This window comes from Trachymyrmex cornetzi, unplaced genomic scaffold (assembly GCF_001594075.2).
Source record: "Trachymyrmex cornetzi isolate Tcor2-1 unplaced genomic scaffold, Tcor1.1 scaffold209, whole genome shotgun sequence".
In the NCBI taxonomy this organism is placed as follows: domain Eukaryota; kingdom Metazoa; phylum Arthropoda; class Insecta; order Hymenoptera; family Formicidae; genus Trachymyrmex; species Trachymyrmex cornetzi.
Window position 1 is genome coordinate 278460 of NW_017296732.1, and position 16626 is coordinate 295085.

The following is a 16626-nucleotide window of genomic DNA, read 5'->3' on the forward strand; positions in this document are numbered from 1 at the left end:
CTTTCATTGGACGAGAAATAATGCGAGTACGCAACGCTTGATCATGTTATTTCATTTCTACACTCTAAAAAATAAAATGTGGATTTAATAGCACACAGTGTCTATATAATTAACATGATGGGTTTCAAATCCACACCATAATAGTGTGAATATAAATATCAAAGATTTTAAATCCACACCATGTTGATTTAATATTAACATCAAGATGAGAATTATATAGACACTGCATAGTGTGTGTTAAATCTACATCCATATTTTTTAAAATGTAAGACGGTCCGTGCTAGATGAATAGCCCACGGAAAATACTTTTTTTGCCATAAAAGAATAGAAGTTTCTCTTGAAATTCTACGACTTATACAAAATTTAATATATATGATTCGTTCTTTCTTTATTTAAGATATGTAATCTTTGCAATGTTTCTCAGAATATATGTTTTTGTTTTATTTGTTAGTGTCTAAGTAGAAGTTCGTTAAGAAATTATGAAGAGGGTGTTTAATTTTAACAGCAACGATATGCGGAGAGGGAATTATCTTAGACGTTGCAGTGCGGCATAACTTTTTGTTATCATAACGGAAACTAGTGATGCGAAATCGTGAGAGTCGCGACATAACTCAGCTCTGTGCACACATCCAGTCCGATAACCTCGTTTCGCGCGTTATCAGCATTTCCTTTTTCGCGTGAAAATTTCCACTTTTCATCGATGGTACCTTGCGATGAAACGCGATTTACTCCGGAGTTACGACTCCGTAACGGTTTTGAATTTCATGAGAATACGTCCGGCGAGAGGCAAGCTCGTTGGAAAAAAAAGAAGCGAATAGAAGGAGGGAAATGCATGCGACATTTTACTGAATTTTTTGAGTAAATGTGAAATTAAAGCATTTTTAATTGGCGGTAGCGCTGCGCGTCTTTGCAGACTTCTAATTTTTTAATTCGTGCTTTTTATGCGTGCATCGACTATCTTTTTATTGGACGAAGAAAATGCATTTCCTCATTAATATTCCTTTGCTCTTTGCCAACCCCTCCGGCGGATATATGAAGAGATCCGACTATTAAAAACGCTACGACGCTTTTATCCTGTACTTTTTTAAGTATTAAACGATTTCTTACTGTAAATGATTTTCCAAGCATAGCCATTTCGCGAAAATGTTTCACTCCGCTTTTCTACGAAATTAATATAATAGGACACCTAATATAAATTATCAATAAATGCAATTCTTTTTTCTATTTAAAAACCTTAAAATATCTAGTAATTCTGTAATAGAATGACCATGAGTTATTTTGTAAAAATTTTATAAAAAAAAGAGATATATATACTATTTTACTCTAACACTTAAACAATTTTACTCTATAATTATAATTAAGGTAACTCCGGTATATACGCCGCACCTATCAAAAACTTAATTTATTAAGTATTATTTACTATGTTTAAAATAAACGAACTATATCAATAAAAACTTTGTACTGTCTATTATTATGAAAAAAATATTAGAAATCCGAAATATTTAGTTTTCGTATTAAAAAATAAACTTTTTGAAATCTTGCATTGTTGCTATATATAGATAATGGGTGGAATATATGGCAAAAAAATGCAAGAGTTTCAACAAACTAAACAAAGAATACGAAAGCAAAGCACTTGTATTTTGCTATACAACATGCTTTACTATTTCTCTACACGTATATATCACGAAATAACCACTAGATCTTTTACACGCCTTACAATAATCATTTTATGTAGATTATAATTTATGATGATGTTACTTGTTACACACACAGTAACAAATCGATTCAACTCACAATAATTTCATTAATATTAGATGTTAAACTGAATTCCTGCCGGTTTTCGTCTCCAAAATTGATTTGTTTCGAAGGAAAATACCTTAATCAAAGTATTATTAATAAAGTATTATTAATTAGTAATAAAGTAAAAAATGGAGGAAATTACTTTGATTAAGGTATTCATTTATCTTCCCTTCGAAACAAATCAATTTTGGAGACGAAAAACGGCAGGAATTAAGTTTAACACCTAATATTAACAGTATAAGAAGCTGAAATTATAATTCAATACTAATATAACATAAAGGCATGTAACAGAGTAGTTGCGAGAAAATTACCCCCACTCCTTCTATTTTTTCTGACTTCCGCGGCGTAAATCCCAGCGCGGCGTATATACCGGAGTTATCCTAAGCTTACAGAGAGTAAGACAGTAAAAATAGAATGAGATAATATATATACAGGGAGACAATATGCATATATATCTTTTTCTATTACAGAATTTTGACAAAAAATCACTTGATCAGATTTTATTAGGGTCTTTAAAAACATCTGAATTGTTTCTTCAACGCTATGTATCTATAACGATTTTATCCTCTGCATCGTGTCTTATTTCCGGTAATATTATCTAGTTATCTATAAATTCTTTCCTGCGCGCTCATTATGCAATATATGAATATATTTTCGAATAGGACAATTTGAAGCAAAGATTTTGTTTCAAAGAACACGCTTTTTCTTTCCCTCCACGTAGCCGATGAGTTTCCCTCATGCACTTTGCCGCCAATGTAACCCGTTTGGTCTCGGGACGTCACCTTCGCCCTATCGCGAACAAGGTCGGAGGTTGTAGATGGCGAATCGACAGAAGTATGAGAGATAGCGCGGGGCCCGGACAAAGTTCGTCGCAAGTTTAGATTGAGTTCAATCTCCGAACACACACAGTTATATAAGTGCGCGCATACACACACAAATGAATATACCGTGCCACCTTCCTTGCACCTTCTAGCCTATCGTGACTCAACCACCGGTCCTTTCTCGGCTCCTTGCACCCCAGTACGGCCAGCTTATCGCCTAATATCCAGCCGGAGGTGAAAATGTCGAGACGTTTCGTGCTCAGACCCGTCGTATTCGAGTTCGCGTTTCTATGCCTTCTGGCCCCGTCCCACCCCTTCCGCTTCAAGAAGGTGACAAAGTAGCTGTCCAAAGTAGAATTGTATGGTGTGGTTCCGCAAAGTTTTTCCTTTTCCTAGAAACTATTGATGCCGGGATGCTTATCAGCGAAAGCGGTTTAACCTCACCTCGCTACGTAATGAGTGCCTCGCGAGGGTTCAACGCAACCGCGTGGTTATTGATGGGGTGGTTTGCTAATGCGTTTCAGAGATTGCAGTACATTGCGTGCAGAAAGTTGATGATTCCACGAGAGCATACAGAATATACAGGACGAAAGTTTGATGATCTAACACACGGAAAGGACAGTTTTGCAAAAGTATCTAAAAATTTAGTTAGATACAGAAAATTACTTTGTTGAATCATCAAAATAATTATATAGGATTCAAACTGATTACCAAAATGTTAAAATGTTTCGCAGCATTATTTATCTTGAGATTTCTACGTTTTTATAATTATTTTGATAATCTAACAAAATTATTTTCAGGTCTGTGTCTATTTAATTTTTAAATACTTCAGGAAAATTCTTTCCATATCAATGATATTCATAAAAGAAAAATATAAAAATCTATCATAAGAAAATATCGAATTATTCGGAGAATAAAAAAAACATTATCGTTATATTTATAAAGTGATCGCACGACTGAGCGTATTTTAAATCAAAACGCAATTTATTTATTGCAGATTCGTCGAATGGAAGCAAAATTACCGAAATTTCGTCGCAGCATCAGTGCAATCGTGGCAGCATTCCGAAGACACATGGAGCTCTACTCCGGATGTGTCAAGCGCTTAACGATGTAACGTTGCGTACGTTAAGAGCACATCAAGTAAATCAAGTTAACGTGGTACCGCGATGAAAGCCTTCGCTGTCGGTTCGTCGTCGGTGAAATTCGCTTTTCGTCCTTCCCCTGCCGCGATGCCCGTAAAATTCGATCAGGAACGCCGTATTCTCGTTGGCTGATAGCGTCATTACCTTACTTCGCCATTTTGCCGACAACACAGCGAACAAGGGAGCTACACAGCGTAGGAAACGAGTCGCGCGTTCCCCCTAGGAATTTTGTGGGATGAACTTTTTCGCGTGTATCACGTTCAATGGCGGACAGAAATGTCTAATAATACTTTTGTTTCACTAGTATATGTACCGCCGCGCATTCACCGTGAAATAAATTCTATTCTAGCTTCCTGAGCTTCGTTTTAAACCAAAGTCTCTCTAACGTTTCTAAATCGCGCGGCAGACTTTTGATTCTTTTTTGACGGACATTGTCGCGCATTACACTAAAAGCGTAAGGGAATAAACTTGAAGAAAAATATGAAAGAATGGAGATTGACGATCCAAAAGAAAGGAACTATTGAGAAGAAGTAGTACGACGTGGAGGCAACCAGACGTTGGGCGTTTCCTTAATTGCATTTTTATGCTCGCCCGGATTTCCGAGTCGGCGAAAGGGTCTAAGGGTCCAGAAGAAAGGAGTTTTTATTATACCAAAGGCAGAAACTCTCTTACAATTTCGCGGCTAACCATTAATGCGTCCTGACTCTTCCACAAAACGAACGAAATCGGTGTAACGTGATCTTTGCTTAGTCGGATAATTTCGAGTATGGAATATCCGTCTATATTGGTTGATAAAAGAATAAGAAATAGAAGGTATTAATAAAATATTAATAAAAAAACAATAAGAATTTTACTGGACCGTACATTTGAAAATTCAACAATAAGAAATAGAAGTAATGGCCGTAACGGTCAAAGCTAGATCTTTAATGCTTAAATAATTCAATCTGAATTACTATATATACTATATATACACTTGCATATATATTTATAGTCTTTCAAATTGCGCGTCGAATTGATTTTCCGGACTTATAAACGCAATTAAACTCCTGTAGTAATATCGCTAATTAAATTGACAAGCAATTTTTAATAATTTGATGCTCAATCTGGTATAACTTAGTCGGATAATTTCGAGTATGGAATATCTGTCTATATTGGTTGATAAAAGAATAAGAAATAGAAGGTATTAATAAAATATTAATAAAAGAACAATAAGAATTTTACTGGACTGTACATTTGAAAATTCAACAATAAGAAATAGAAGTAATGGCCGTAACGATCAAAGCTACATCTTTAATGCTTAAATAATTCAATCTGAATTACTATATTTACTATATATACACTTGCATATATATTTATAGTCTTTCGAACTGCGCGTCGAATTGATTTTCCGGACTTATAAACGCAATTAAACTACTGTAGTAATATCGCTAATTAAATTGACAAGCAATTTTTAATAATTTGATGCTCAATCTGGTATCTTATTAAAAAGATATTAATATGCTGAAAAACTGTAAATAACTTTAATACTAATAAAGTTTAATAAAATATTAATAAAGATAAAACCTGAATCCGATAAATTATTCATCAAGAAACTAATCAAAATTAGAATGTATTTTTCGTTCTGTTATTTTATTCTTCAGAGTATAATTACTAAAACATAAAATTTCAATCAGATATCTTTCAAAGTGAAACATCTTGAACGAAAGAGCGAAGAGATACTCAAAACTAATTATGAAAAAAGTCTGGCTGGAGAGATGAATCTAATTTCAATCTTAACTGAAAGTAGATTGGAATTGGAAGACGATCGTCTTGACCTTTCGGAAAATCTCGTTACCACGATTAATGAAGACGTAAGAGTTCAACAATCTCTCTTAGATATTATAAAGTATCAGAAAATAAGCAGATTTGTGTAAAAATAATAAAAGTCAATGCTAAAAATGGGAAACATTGTACAACATCCATATGTCTTCCGCAAGAAATTAAAAATTAATTACGCTCGGACTTTTAAAGTCTCAAACAAAAGCAATCGGATCATTGTATAATACGTTACATAAGGTATAATGATAATCAGACGTGGTTCTGTATTTCATAACTTTATAATTTTTTCACAATATAATTAGCGTTCTATAAGAGTTTCCTTATGCCGGGGGTGTATTCCGAGTTACGCATAAAGTGCATGATGCATCATTTGTCCTTGCTATTTACCAAATAATAAAGAAGGATAACACGATACAGCATGCGCTTCATGAGTAACTTGGAACGCACGCCGGATTGCAGCTCTTCTCCGTTACGTCTCCGATTTTATGAGCGGAATCGCGTTTCTGTGTTATCCTAAATATCCCCAGAAACTCGATAGCGTAGTTGAACAATGGAACAGAGTCCCGATGGAAATACGAGAAAGAAGAGAGAAGTGAATTCCGGCTGAACGGGGGCTGCACCGAATTCATGTAACAGTGGCGAATAAGTTCGAACTGTCTTGTAACATCGACCGTCCGTTCTATTACTCTCTCTCTCTCTCTCTCTCTCTCTCTCTCTCTCTCTCTCTCTCTCTCTCTCTCCAGCCCCTATCTTCCCGCTTTTAGATTTATTGAAATTTTATGCGGTATCCCGATGAGGTCCGACTCGAAAGTTTTATCGATGGCCGCGATGGGTAGTCGGACCTTATATTACGCAGGAAAAAAAAAGAGGACGAGGAACCGGCTTCTATTTTGCTGCTGGAAGCCATATTCCATTTTCCTGCGTTCTAGAGAAAAAGAGAAAGAGACTCCCGGATACCTCAGTTGGTCAAGATGAAAAAATAAAATCCCAATAGAAGGCTACTTTCTGATTCATGATCATGATTACATGTATTTCTTTTTGCTAACAGGATTATATCGAGATAATTCTTTCAAATATCGGAAAAAACTGTAAGTCTCTTTTAGATAATCACTTTCATATTTTTGTCGTCACTTTTATCACTTCTGTGTGGAAAGAAATCTCGAATGGTTCATAAAAAATTAATTCTGTGTTATCGAAAGTAAAATCGCGATAACGTACGTTGGCACATTTTTCTGTTGAAACGACGATACTTTATCGTATTCTCGTCCTATCGCGCCCTTAATTTCCACGCGCGGCAATATCGTTCTATCAACGTGCATCGGGAAACCATTTATCGAACGCCAAAGAGTGGATGTGTGTGTGTGTGAGAGAGAAAGAGAGAGAGAGAGAGAGAGAGAGGAAGCAAACGTGACAGAGCTAATGGCACTCACCCTAGGTTATGGTTGTCCGTGTTGTCGGGAGCGTCGTCCGTCACGGAATCCTGCGTCAGGGGGCCCTGGGTGACATCCACCCCCATGCTCCCCAGATCCAATGTGGCGTAGGTTCTGCGTGCTTGCACCCTCGTTCCACCACCTCCTCCCCCGCCGCCGCCAGTCACCTCGCCGCTTCTGCCACCGCCACCGACCAATTCCTGATACAATTCATCGTACAGAGAACTACCGTTTCCATTGCTGTTCAGAGCATCGTCCAACCGAGCTGGATCTAGGTGATAGTTGGGATTTTCGAAGGAAAGGAGGCCATTTTCTGAAAACAGAGCGACACTTTCTATTAAAATTATGTTCCACAGTTATTTGAAATATATTGGAAACGTACATTATCTACATTTTTTTCTGTAACCTATATAAACTAAATAAAAATTTTTTATCATAAAGTATATGCATGTTTTATTATTTTTATATGTGCCTGCTTAACTGCTACATATACGAAATGAAACGATCGAAGATATCATCAATGCAATATAATCCCGTTGTATCGACGGGAATTATTCAGACAATTTTCAAAGCAATTTTTACGATAATCCTCATCAATCACGCAAATCGAGCGTAGAAACATAAAACAACGAAACAAATAATCAAGAAAGAATAAATATCACGGTTTTTAAAAGTCCCTATTGTAGCGGTTTATTCGAGAAGAGTTACAAGAGAACGTCTCTATGACGGGATATTTTGAGGTTTTAAAGCACAACAAAAAAAATTGAAAACTGCTTTATCTATAAGGTATAAGAGATTTCATCTCTTAAAACTATTTATTGACCCAACTGATATTTTCTAAATTCATGTATTTACGTAATCTATATGTATATAAAGTTTCATTAAAATTAAAATTAACTTTGAGAGATTTATTTGTTAGAAGCAATTGTATCGCGCACTCATCGTAGAAAATTAGGCATCGATTTTATGAAACGCATGCGTAACTACTCGCCGTTCTCTCACTGACGTGACTGCACGTGATAATAAGGTGAACCCCGTTTTCTCGAGGAGTATTACTTCGCAGAAACCTCGCACGGCCTCATTATTTCGCGTGGCGTGCGACGCCACAACTATGCGCGGTTTCGCGGCTTTAAATACCAACAGATAACGAACGGTTCAAAGGTCAAGGCTCCGAGTTATGGCAGACCATGGTAGCAGATGCGATCGACCGCAGCTGTCGGAGCATGCATGGGACGTCGCCAAAGGTCGCCCGATACACGGTATTGATACGCGACCGACCGTCTCCAATATCGGAGTAAACGCGTCTCACCATTTTAACATTTTAAAACGAAATCCGGCGATATCAGATGTATTTCACGTCGTAGAATCGAGTTTCCGATATGGGATAGAACGTAAGCGTTAAGAAATTGAGAGCTGCTTGTCTGACAAAGTCATACTTTGTCTGAAGACTTGTCTAAAGTTCAGCTGTGCTTTTTACGAAAAACGAGAAACCGAATACCGAGTCGAAATCCAATTTAAGTTCGCGTTAATCTATCGCGACGACGATTATGGTAACAAAGCTTGTTCGTCGAAGGAGAGGTATTATCTGGCAGCAGAGAGTAATGGCACGAGCGTTAAGCTTTAAGCTCGCATGGGATAGATAGCCAAGTTAAATACTGCAGTCGCGGTTATGCGATATTCTGACTATCTTCGCGGTAACTCGCATGGAATACTAATAAAATTTATTCAGCGCGGTTAATATTAGCGGAGTACAGCTCGTCCATTAATATACAGCTCCTGGTCGCGGGAATTTACATTGCACGGCCATTATGATTGCTCACATACATGTCTGTTTGGTAGAATTATCGATACAGTAAAAAATCCACAAATAGCTTTTTAACGAATACTAATAGAAAACACATTTCGCGTGCAGAGTCGCTAATTTCAGTAACGCTTTTTCGAAAGCCATTCTTTTACAGAAAGGACGATTTTGAAGCATTTAAATATTTAGCTAGACACAGATAAAAAAAATAATTTAATTGGATCATCAAAATAATTCTGTACAGCACTCAAACTGTTTGCTAGAATGTCAAAACTTTTTGCAGTATTACTCATGCTTACGTAGAAAGGACAGTTTTGCTAAAATATCTAAAAATTTAATTAGATACAGATCTGAAAATAATTTTGTTGAACCATGAAAATAATTATGTAGGTAGCTTAAATTGGTTGCAACAGTGTCAAAACTTTTGCAGCATCGCTCATCATGCTTGAGATTTTTACGTAATTATTTTGATAGTCCAACAAAATTACTTTCAAATCTGTATCTGCACGGAAAAAAATTATTCTTAAATTGACAATAATATATAAGCAAAAATATTGTAATCTTGTTTCAAAGACTTCATTTGATTGAATTTGTGTTGATGCAAATATTACTTCGCACTCAGTTCAAGATTTAAAATCGATACAAATTCATCAGTTAATTCAATATTTTTACTAATATATAAGAATATTAGTTTTAAGATTAATTTTTTTCTAACTAAATTTTTAGTTACTTCAGCAAAATCCTTTTTGTGTTAATAGTTTATCACCAAAACTTGTTTACGCGCAAGTATAATTTCTTTCTGCGAAATGATTTATGGATCCGCCCGATCGATGTCTCGCTCTCGCTACTCACTGATCATCCTGAGAAAGACGACAACGGCGATAACAACGTTGTACAGGAACCGACAAAACGAGTCCATGCTGGTCTGACGGCTGTCATGTTGGCGGAAAAGCTCGGCCCGATACTCCGTGATACTCTCGTAAAATAATCAGCTAGAGTCGGCTTATCGACGCGCTATATCGGCGAGCGCGTGAGCAAACGTGCAAGAGCTCCAAATTGAATCTCTCTCCTTGGCCTCCTTTGTTTCTTCTTTCTTTCCTTTCTTCCATCCGCAACATTCCTATCTAGTCTACGTCTATCCGTCTCGCTCGCGCCATCCGTTATTGATTCGACCACTGCGCACCGTGAAGACTAAAACTCTCCGCTTTCAAAAGGAGCCTCTTTTTGTTCAAAATGATTCGCAGCGCGAAACTGATAGGCCGAATAAAAAACACTGCAATGTTTCGTCCTATTTCAAACTCCTAATTTTGTACCTGAGAAACGGGAGAATTTCCAAAAAATAATTAAAAAAAATAATTTTATTTTTTTTTTAAATCAAATATAAATACATCATAATTTTAAACTTGTTTGTTCACGTTCCAGATAGAAAATTCTACGGCCCGGAAAAAGGAGAATGTAACTAGTAGTGCTATAAAATCGCAGATAGATACGCCAAATGTGAATTTGCGGATGTTCATTCAGTCCGCGTTCGCTTGGTATCGTCAATAAACACCATAGTTTCGCGTTTATGGTAGACACGGTCGCGACGTAAATACCAATCACGAATCTGCGATTCGAGAAGCGAACGGGCAATGAACTCTCATCATTCGCATCGGATACGTTCTATCATTCAAATAACGTTCGCACACACGTAACGATCCTCCCTTTTACTTTTTCGAGAGTCGAGTTAACGTATACACGCATGGTCACAAAAAAAAGCCTATTAACTTGTTGCACATGAAACTAAACGAGTTACGCGCTGAAAAATACGAATTTTCTTCGTGGGAGTTAATAATGTTGAAAAAAGTGGAGTTTAACTGATCACTTAATTTAATAGATTAATTGACGCCACTCGTTTCGTTCACAATAAAGTGGCGAAAGGTATCTCCTCGCTGATCGATCAAAGTTAGAATTAATGGCTTTGTTACTTTGAATTTTTCTTTGTTCGATAACAAAAGACAAAGAACAAGCATATTACTAATGTGCTCTTTCGTGAAGAGATAATTAGTTGACTAAAGAATAAAAGAGTATTTTTTAATTAAATATCTATTATTTAATTTTCGGAAATAGCAATTGTGTAATTTGTGTAATTTATGCAATGCTATAAATTTGTTTATTTGTTGGAATGCCATAAAGTCCGGAATAGCCTTTTCACAATATATTAAAAGACTGTTTAATTAAGTAATTAATTTATGACCCGTGATGCTCCAACCGCACTGATAATTGCATCTAGTAATTAATAAAAGAATGCTTTATAAAATTTGTTACAAGCAGAATAACTGTACATGCGAAACAAATCAAACTGAAAATTTAATTGTATGTACAATGTTCTATGAGCTCCTATCATTTTAACAATTCGTTTATAAAACAAAATGTACACATTGTGCACAAGTTAAACAGAAAGTTTAATTGTACAATATTCTACGAGTTCCTATCATTTTAACAATTCGTTTATAAAAGAAGATAAAACGTATTTGTAAGTTTATACACAAATTATCTACGTTACATTTAAAAATATTCTCACATAAAACTTTATTTTTTACTGTATCAATTTATAAAAAACATCGTACTTTTCACATACACTATGACTTTTGCCAGCAAATCCAATTAAACCAGAATCCAATTAAACTTCTATTTTTACAAAAAACCGGTATGTATTTTTTTTAAAATTCGTTAGCGTTTGACAAGGTTTGTAATTTGTGAAAAATTTAAAAGGAAACTGCGTAATGAGATGAAATCGAAGAAAAAGATCAAATGAATGAAATGAACGAAAGGGTAGCTCGGAGCTAACAAATTGTCTAGCAACGACATTCTGCCACGTGTACTCGTTATAGATACGTGCGAGTGCGGGCGACGACTGCACTCCATTGAATGCATCTCGTTATTTTTGTCGTGTGAAAATCCTGGCACGCGAAGGGTGGAACTGCGGGGAGATTGAACGGCGGGATGTGTTTTAAAGTTCGAGAGCACGTCCGATGCGCAAGAGGAGTTGAGCGAAAAGTATTAAGGCGACTGGTGAAGGAAGACTCTGAAAAATATCCTACGTGCTCGTTAAAATCCCATCTTAAAAAATCTCTCACGTGGCGCGACCAGACGCGCGTTCTGTTTGAAAATGGCAAAAAAAGAAGATGGAAATAAAAATTAGCTGCTCGGACGTGTTTAACGAATTATGTAATGCAAGAAACCCATTATGGAAAATATCTTTGAACTTTATCACTTGACAGCCTATCTTTGAAATGTGTTTTAAACATATCGTATTATTAGTGATTTTGTGAATATAAAATAAAAAGAGAATAAAAGAGAATATCTATTATTCGGGCTTTCAATTTTCAATGTTGTTGATTAAATACGAATAATTTTTATTTCATAAAAAAAACAGTAACGTAATACATGGAACACGTAAAAATATTCTCGAATATTGTGCAGTAATCCTGTGCACCGAAAATCCGAATTATACACGTGCTGTCAAAAATAGAACGTAAATTGTACGAATGTCAGACTTTTATGTGCATTTTTCATCTTGAAAAAGTTTGCATATTTCCAAGCTTGAGCGAAAAAAATGAAGAATTGACGAATCGACGAAAAGATAGTTTGCTAACGAATCGACTACGGAGAGAATGAGAAATTCGCAAGCTACCTGTTACAGACGTTATAGAGCGACAGCGAAGCGTTTGCAGGCGTTGTTCCGCGAACATGTCTCGTTATTTCGCGTGGAATGAAGCAGTTTAAAGTTTGAACGCCTGTTGGGATCGCGGAAAGGGCTATGCGAACGAGACAATTAAGAGCGGCAAGGATAACGCAGAAATGCGGACGGTGTTCGAAGTTGTTTCACGGCACATTCTGGAATTCATTCGTTAGGACGAATTTCATCATGTTTGTGGATTTTATTTCATAAATCCAGTTAAACGAACTTTGCAAAATGAAAATGGAAAATTTTATATGGCAAATAAAATATGTGCAATAATTTATAATCGTGTCATTGGTATGCGATAATAAAATTTAACGTTCAGAAGTTGATATTACTATTTAATATTGCTATTATCTAAATAATTATTAATTATCTAATTAAAAATATTATTAGGTATTATCCAAGTAAGAATAATAATTATATAACTTACTTAGATAACTTAAGTGTTACTTAGATCCGGTAGGGAAAAGATTAAACCGAAATGTGACTTTTGAAAGGAACTGAACCGAATCGGTACAGACGCGCGGAGCGACAAATTGGCTGCGGGCAAAACTGCTCGCGTTCCAGTTCGCGGTGCTCCGAGCAAAAGTGCGCAGCGCAGTTGCAGTTGCATACTTTGGGATGCGTTCCGTTATTTCATCGCCCCGAAGGAACTCGCACACACAGACCGACCGAAAAGTAGGCTGCTGCGGAAAGTTTTAAAGTTTGGACACGCTTTCTCGAGTAGACGGGGACGGGGGAGAGGTCGTACGGCCCGGAAACGAGCAAGGGCGAAAGAAGAAGAAGAAGAAGTGTAGGGTGGATGGAGAAGAGTGCTGTAAGCAAGAAAGGTAAGAAATAGAAAAAGAGGGAGAGTGGAGGCAGGAGGGGAAGGGTAAAAAGCTCTGTCACCGCCCTCGATGAGTCACCCTATCGATTGTTCGAGCGAGTGTAGGTAAAGCTGACGGAGGCGAGGGTGGGTTTTTACCGTGCGCCTTTCTTCTTGCTGTTGGCGTCCTTATGTAAGTCCTTCCTACGGAATATTAAGTTTCATAGACGCGGAACAACCGACCTCTATTCCTCCCTTCGTTTCGCGAGTGAAGGGCAAATAACGGCAAAGTTCGATCGGTGAAACCGATCGTTTGTTATCCTGCCACTTTCATTTTAAGAACGTTTTCTTTTCATAACCGAGTTCTATGAACGCTCGAATTCTAAAATAAATGACGTTACTAATAGTAATCACGAATACTAAATAAAATTATTCACTTTTCTAAAAGGCGGAGATATTAATACAATAGAATCTTATATACGACATATATAAATATATAACTAATATATAATAATAAAGCAATAACCTATAGAGAAGAAGATATTTCAGAGCATATTATCAACTAAATATGAAAGTGGATGGCGCATTGCAGTAAAGGGTGGTTGCGGAAATAAGGTGATTCCTACACTCGAGCTCTTATCGCGAAATTCAACGGTTAATCGATTTCTCCAGTGCGCGATTATGCGAAGAGCAGAAGCTGAAGTTCCTCACTTCATCCCGCCGCGCAGCACTGCCCCCCATAACAATGAAGTTACGGACTTAAATGTCTCTCGCACGGGAAACCATGGAGAATGGGGTGCGAAGAACCAAGTGCCGCGTCTCGTTATAGCGAAAAAAGGCCGCGGCAATTCTGAACGCGGTCGTTAAGCTTAACGACGTGCACAAGATGGCGGCAAGGGTGGCGGGACGATAAGGTCAAGATTTTTCGGCTCGCGTTCTACGGCAACGATCTCTTATTCACGTTGCAACCTCATTTCGCTATTCCACGCGAGCGTATTTCAAGAAAATTACCCGCGTTCAATCAACAACATTAAAAGCCCAAATAATAGATAGCTTTTATTCTCTTTTATTCTCTTCTCATTTTATATTCACAAAGTCACGAATAATAGTTGCTACATATTTAACACACATTTATAATGTAACTTAAGTTACATTATAAATGTATGTTAAATGAGTGATTTTATACGCAAGTAATATATTGTGCAAATGCACACTATATCACTTGCACATAAAATCACTCGCTAAATAAAAGTCTATTAAAAATTATTATTTGTAGTTACAATTTTAATGCATAAAATAAAAGTAAAAATGAAATGTTCCAAAGTTGTATGTATTTTTCCATTACTCCCTTTTATGTTAAAATTTAAATACTTGTTAAAATCACTCTGTTTTATCATGTTCTACTTGCAAACATCAAGGGAAACATGGCGAATGGGAATTATCAAGTAATGCGTTTAGACTTTCTATTTGCAAGCAATAGCATATTTTAGATAAAACATGGTATCGGTTCTATAATCTGCTCAACGATTATGCCATTGATGAGCAGACGATGACCGCTCGACGTTATCGAGAGAAGTGGATAACAATGAATGTACGAAGGGGTTACGGCCGACCAAGGAGGGCCGGTTAGGTCTCCGTGGGGATTGATATGGCGCGGCTAATAGCACTTAGGGGTTGCGTGCGGCGCCGCACGTGAATGGCGCCGGTACGTCTAAGCGCCTCGACGCCGAGTATATTTTCCGGGTAGATATACGTACGTCACGATCGTTGAAAGAATTGCTGAGTAAGACCAAACAAAGAAAAAACTGAACAAACGCGCAGATATACATTTTTCGGAGAAGCCAATCTAGGTTGCTAAGATTGGTTTCCCCTTCTTCATTATTTTTTTAACAGTGGATAACAGTGGAAAATACCACGATGCTTGCCGAATTAAAAAAAAATATCTTTTATGTAGACAAAATATCTTTTATGTGGTACAAATGAAGCGCTACGAACTTTTGTTTCAACCCAATATTTTCCTTGTGTTTCGTTGACTTTCGTGTAATTATTCCAGAGAAATTCCGAGAAATATAACAGACGCTGTTTAGCGAGCTCGCAATTAACTTGGTCTTTGTGCATTGAGCGACTTGCGTTTATCTTTTCTGTATTGTAATATGTTGAACATTTAATGTTTAAACATACTGAAAGAGCAATTTTGCTGAAAAATCTAAAAATTTTGCTAGATACAGATCTGAAAATAAGTTTATTGAACTATCAAAATAATTTTGCAGGAATCTTAAACACGATGAGCAATGCTGCAAAATATTTTGATATTCTAGCAAATAATGTCCTACCTAATTGTTTCGATAGTCCAGCAAAATTATTTTTCAGATCCGTATCGAGGTAAATTTTTAGATTTTTCAGTGAAATTGTTCTTTTAGTTCATTTAACGTTTCTTCGTTGAGAAGTGTAATAAAAATATTTCTAAGAATAATTTAGAAATAGATCATTTGGGAATAAAGAAAGTAATACATCGTTTCTTTTATGGCCACAACGCAAGAAACTACAAAGAAATTCTACGATGACAGAGTATCCTGTTCCGGCCAACTTTCACTCATAAAGATCGCTTGATAAAATGACAAAATCGAAATTTCTATGACGCATAACATAGGGAGAATTTTATCGACAGAAATAACGCAGACAAGTTTTATTATTCGAATGCAATGTGACATTTTGATGGCGCTTATACAATGCGCGAGCAACAATAAAATCTGTTCAGTGGTAAACGACCGAATCGGTCGACCACTGCAGCGCGCGTCTGACTAGTCCGTTTTCACTTTAACGTGGAGCTTTGTACCGGGATGATGTCGCGGCATTTAAAGCGTCAATCCGTGCTTTATGACACGTGTAAAGATGGTATGAACAATGAATATGAATAAATGTTCATTCAAATAGCGGAGTAGAAGCAGTTGTCGTTTTATCTTTAGCCTCTTTCCGTCGAGAACGTTTCACTGCTTGAGTGTTTGCTCCAGTGATTTTAAGGCTCGATTCAAATGTAAGATTAACTTTAATCTCGTTTCAATTTACTCTTTACCTTTTTGTAATTCTACACTGAAAGAAAAGATTGGCTGCTGCAGCAAATTAGATGGTAAAATATGGCATAGCATTTTTAATTGGTTGTAACAGCCAATTTTTAGAAACTAAATTAATACTAGAATGTAACTGCCTATTACGGTCGGAGCTGGATCTTCGTTGCTTTAAATAATTCAATCTTGAATTACTAATATATACTATATATGT

The 16626-nt window shown here is 36.5% G+C and overlaps 1 protein-coding gene across 5 annotated transcripts in view; it reads right to left on the reverse strand.

The window, feature by feature from the left end:
• LOC108759850 (protein Fe65 homolog) overlaps positions 1-16626 on the reverse strand; it is a 201015-nt gene that overhangs the window by 50463 nt on the left and 133926 nt on the right. For all 5 annotated transcript variants that reach the window (XM_018505510.1, XM_018505509.1, XM_018505512.1 and 2 more), the window contains one exon: positions 7012-7324. In XM_018505510.1, the coding sequence (XP_018361012.1) occupies positions 7012-7324 (313 nt within the window). The remainder of the gene's footprint in view (positions 1-7011; positions 7325-16626) is intronic.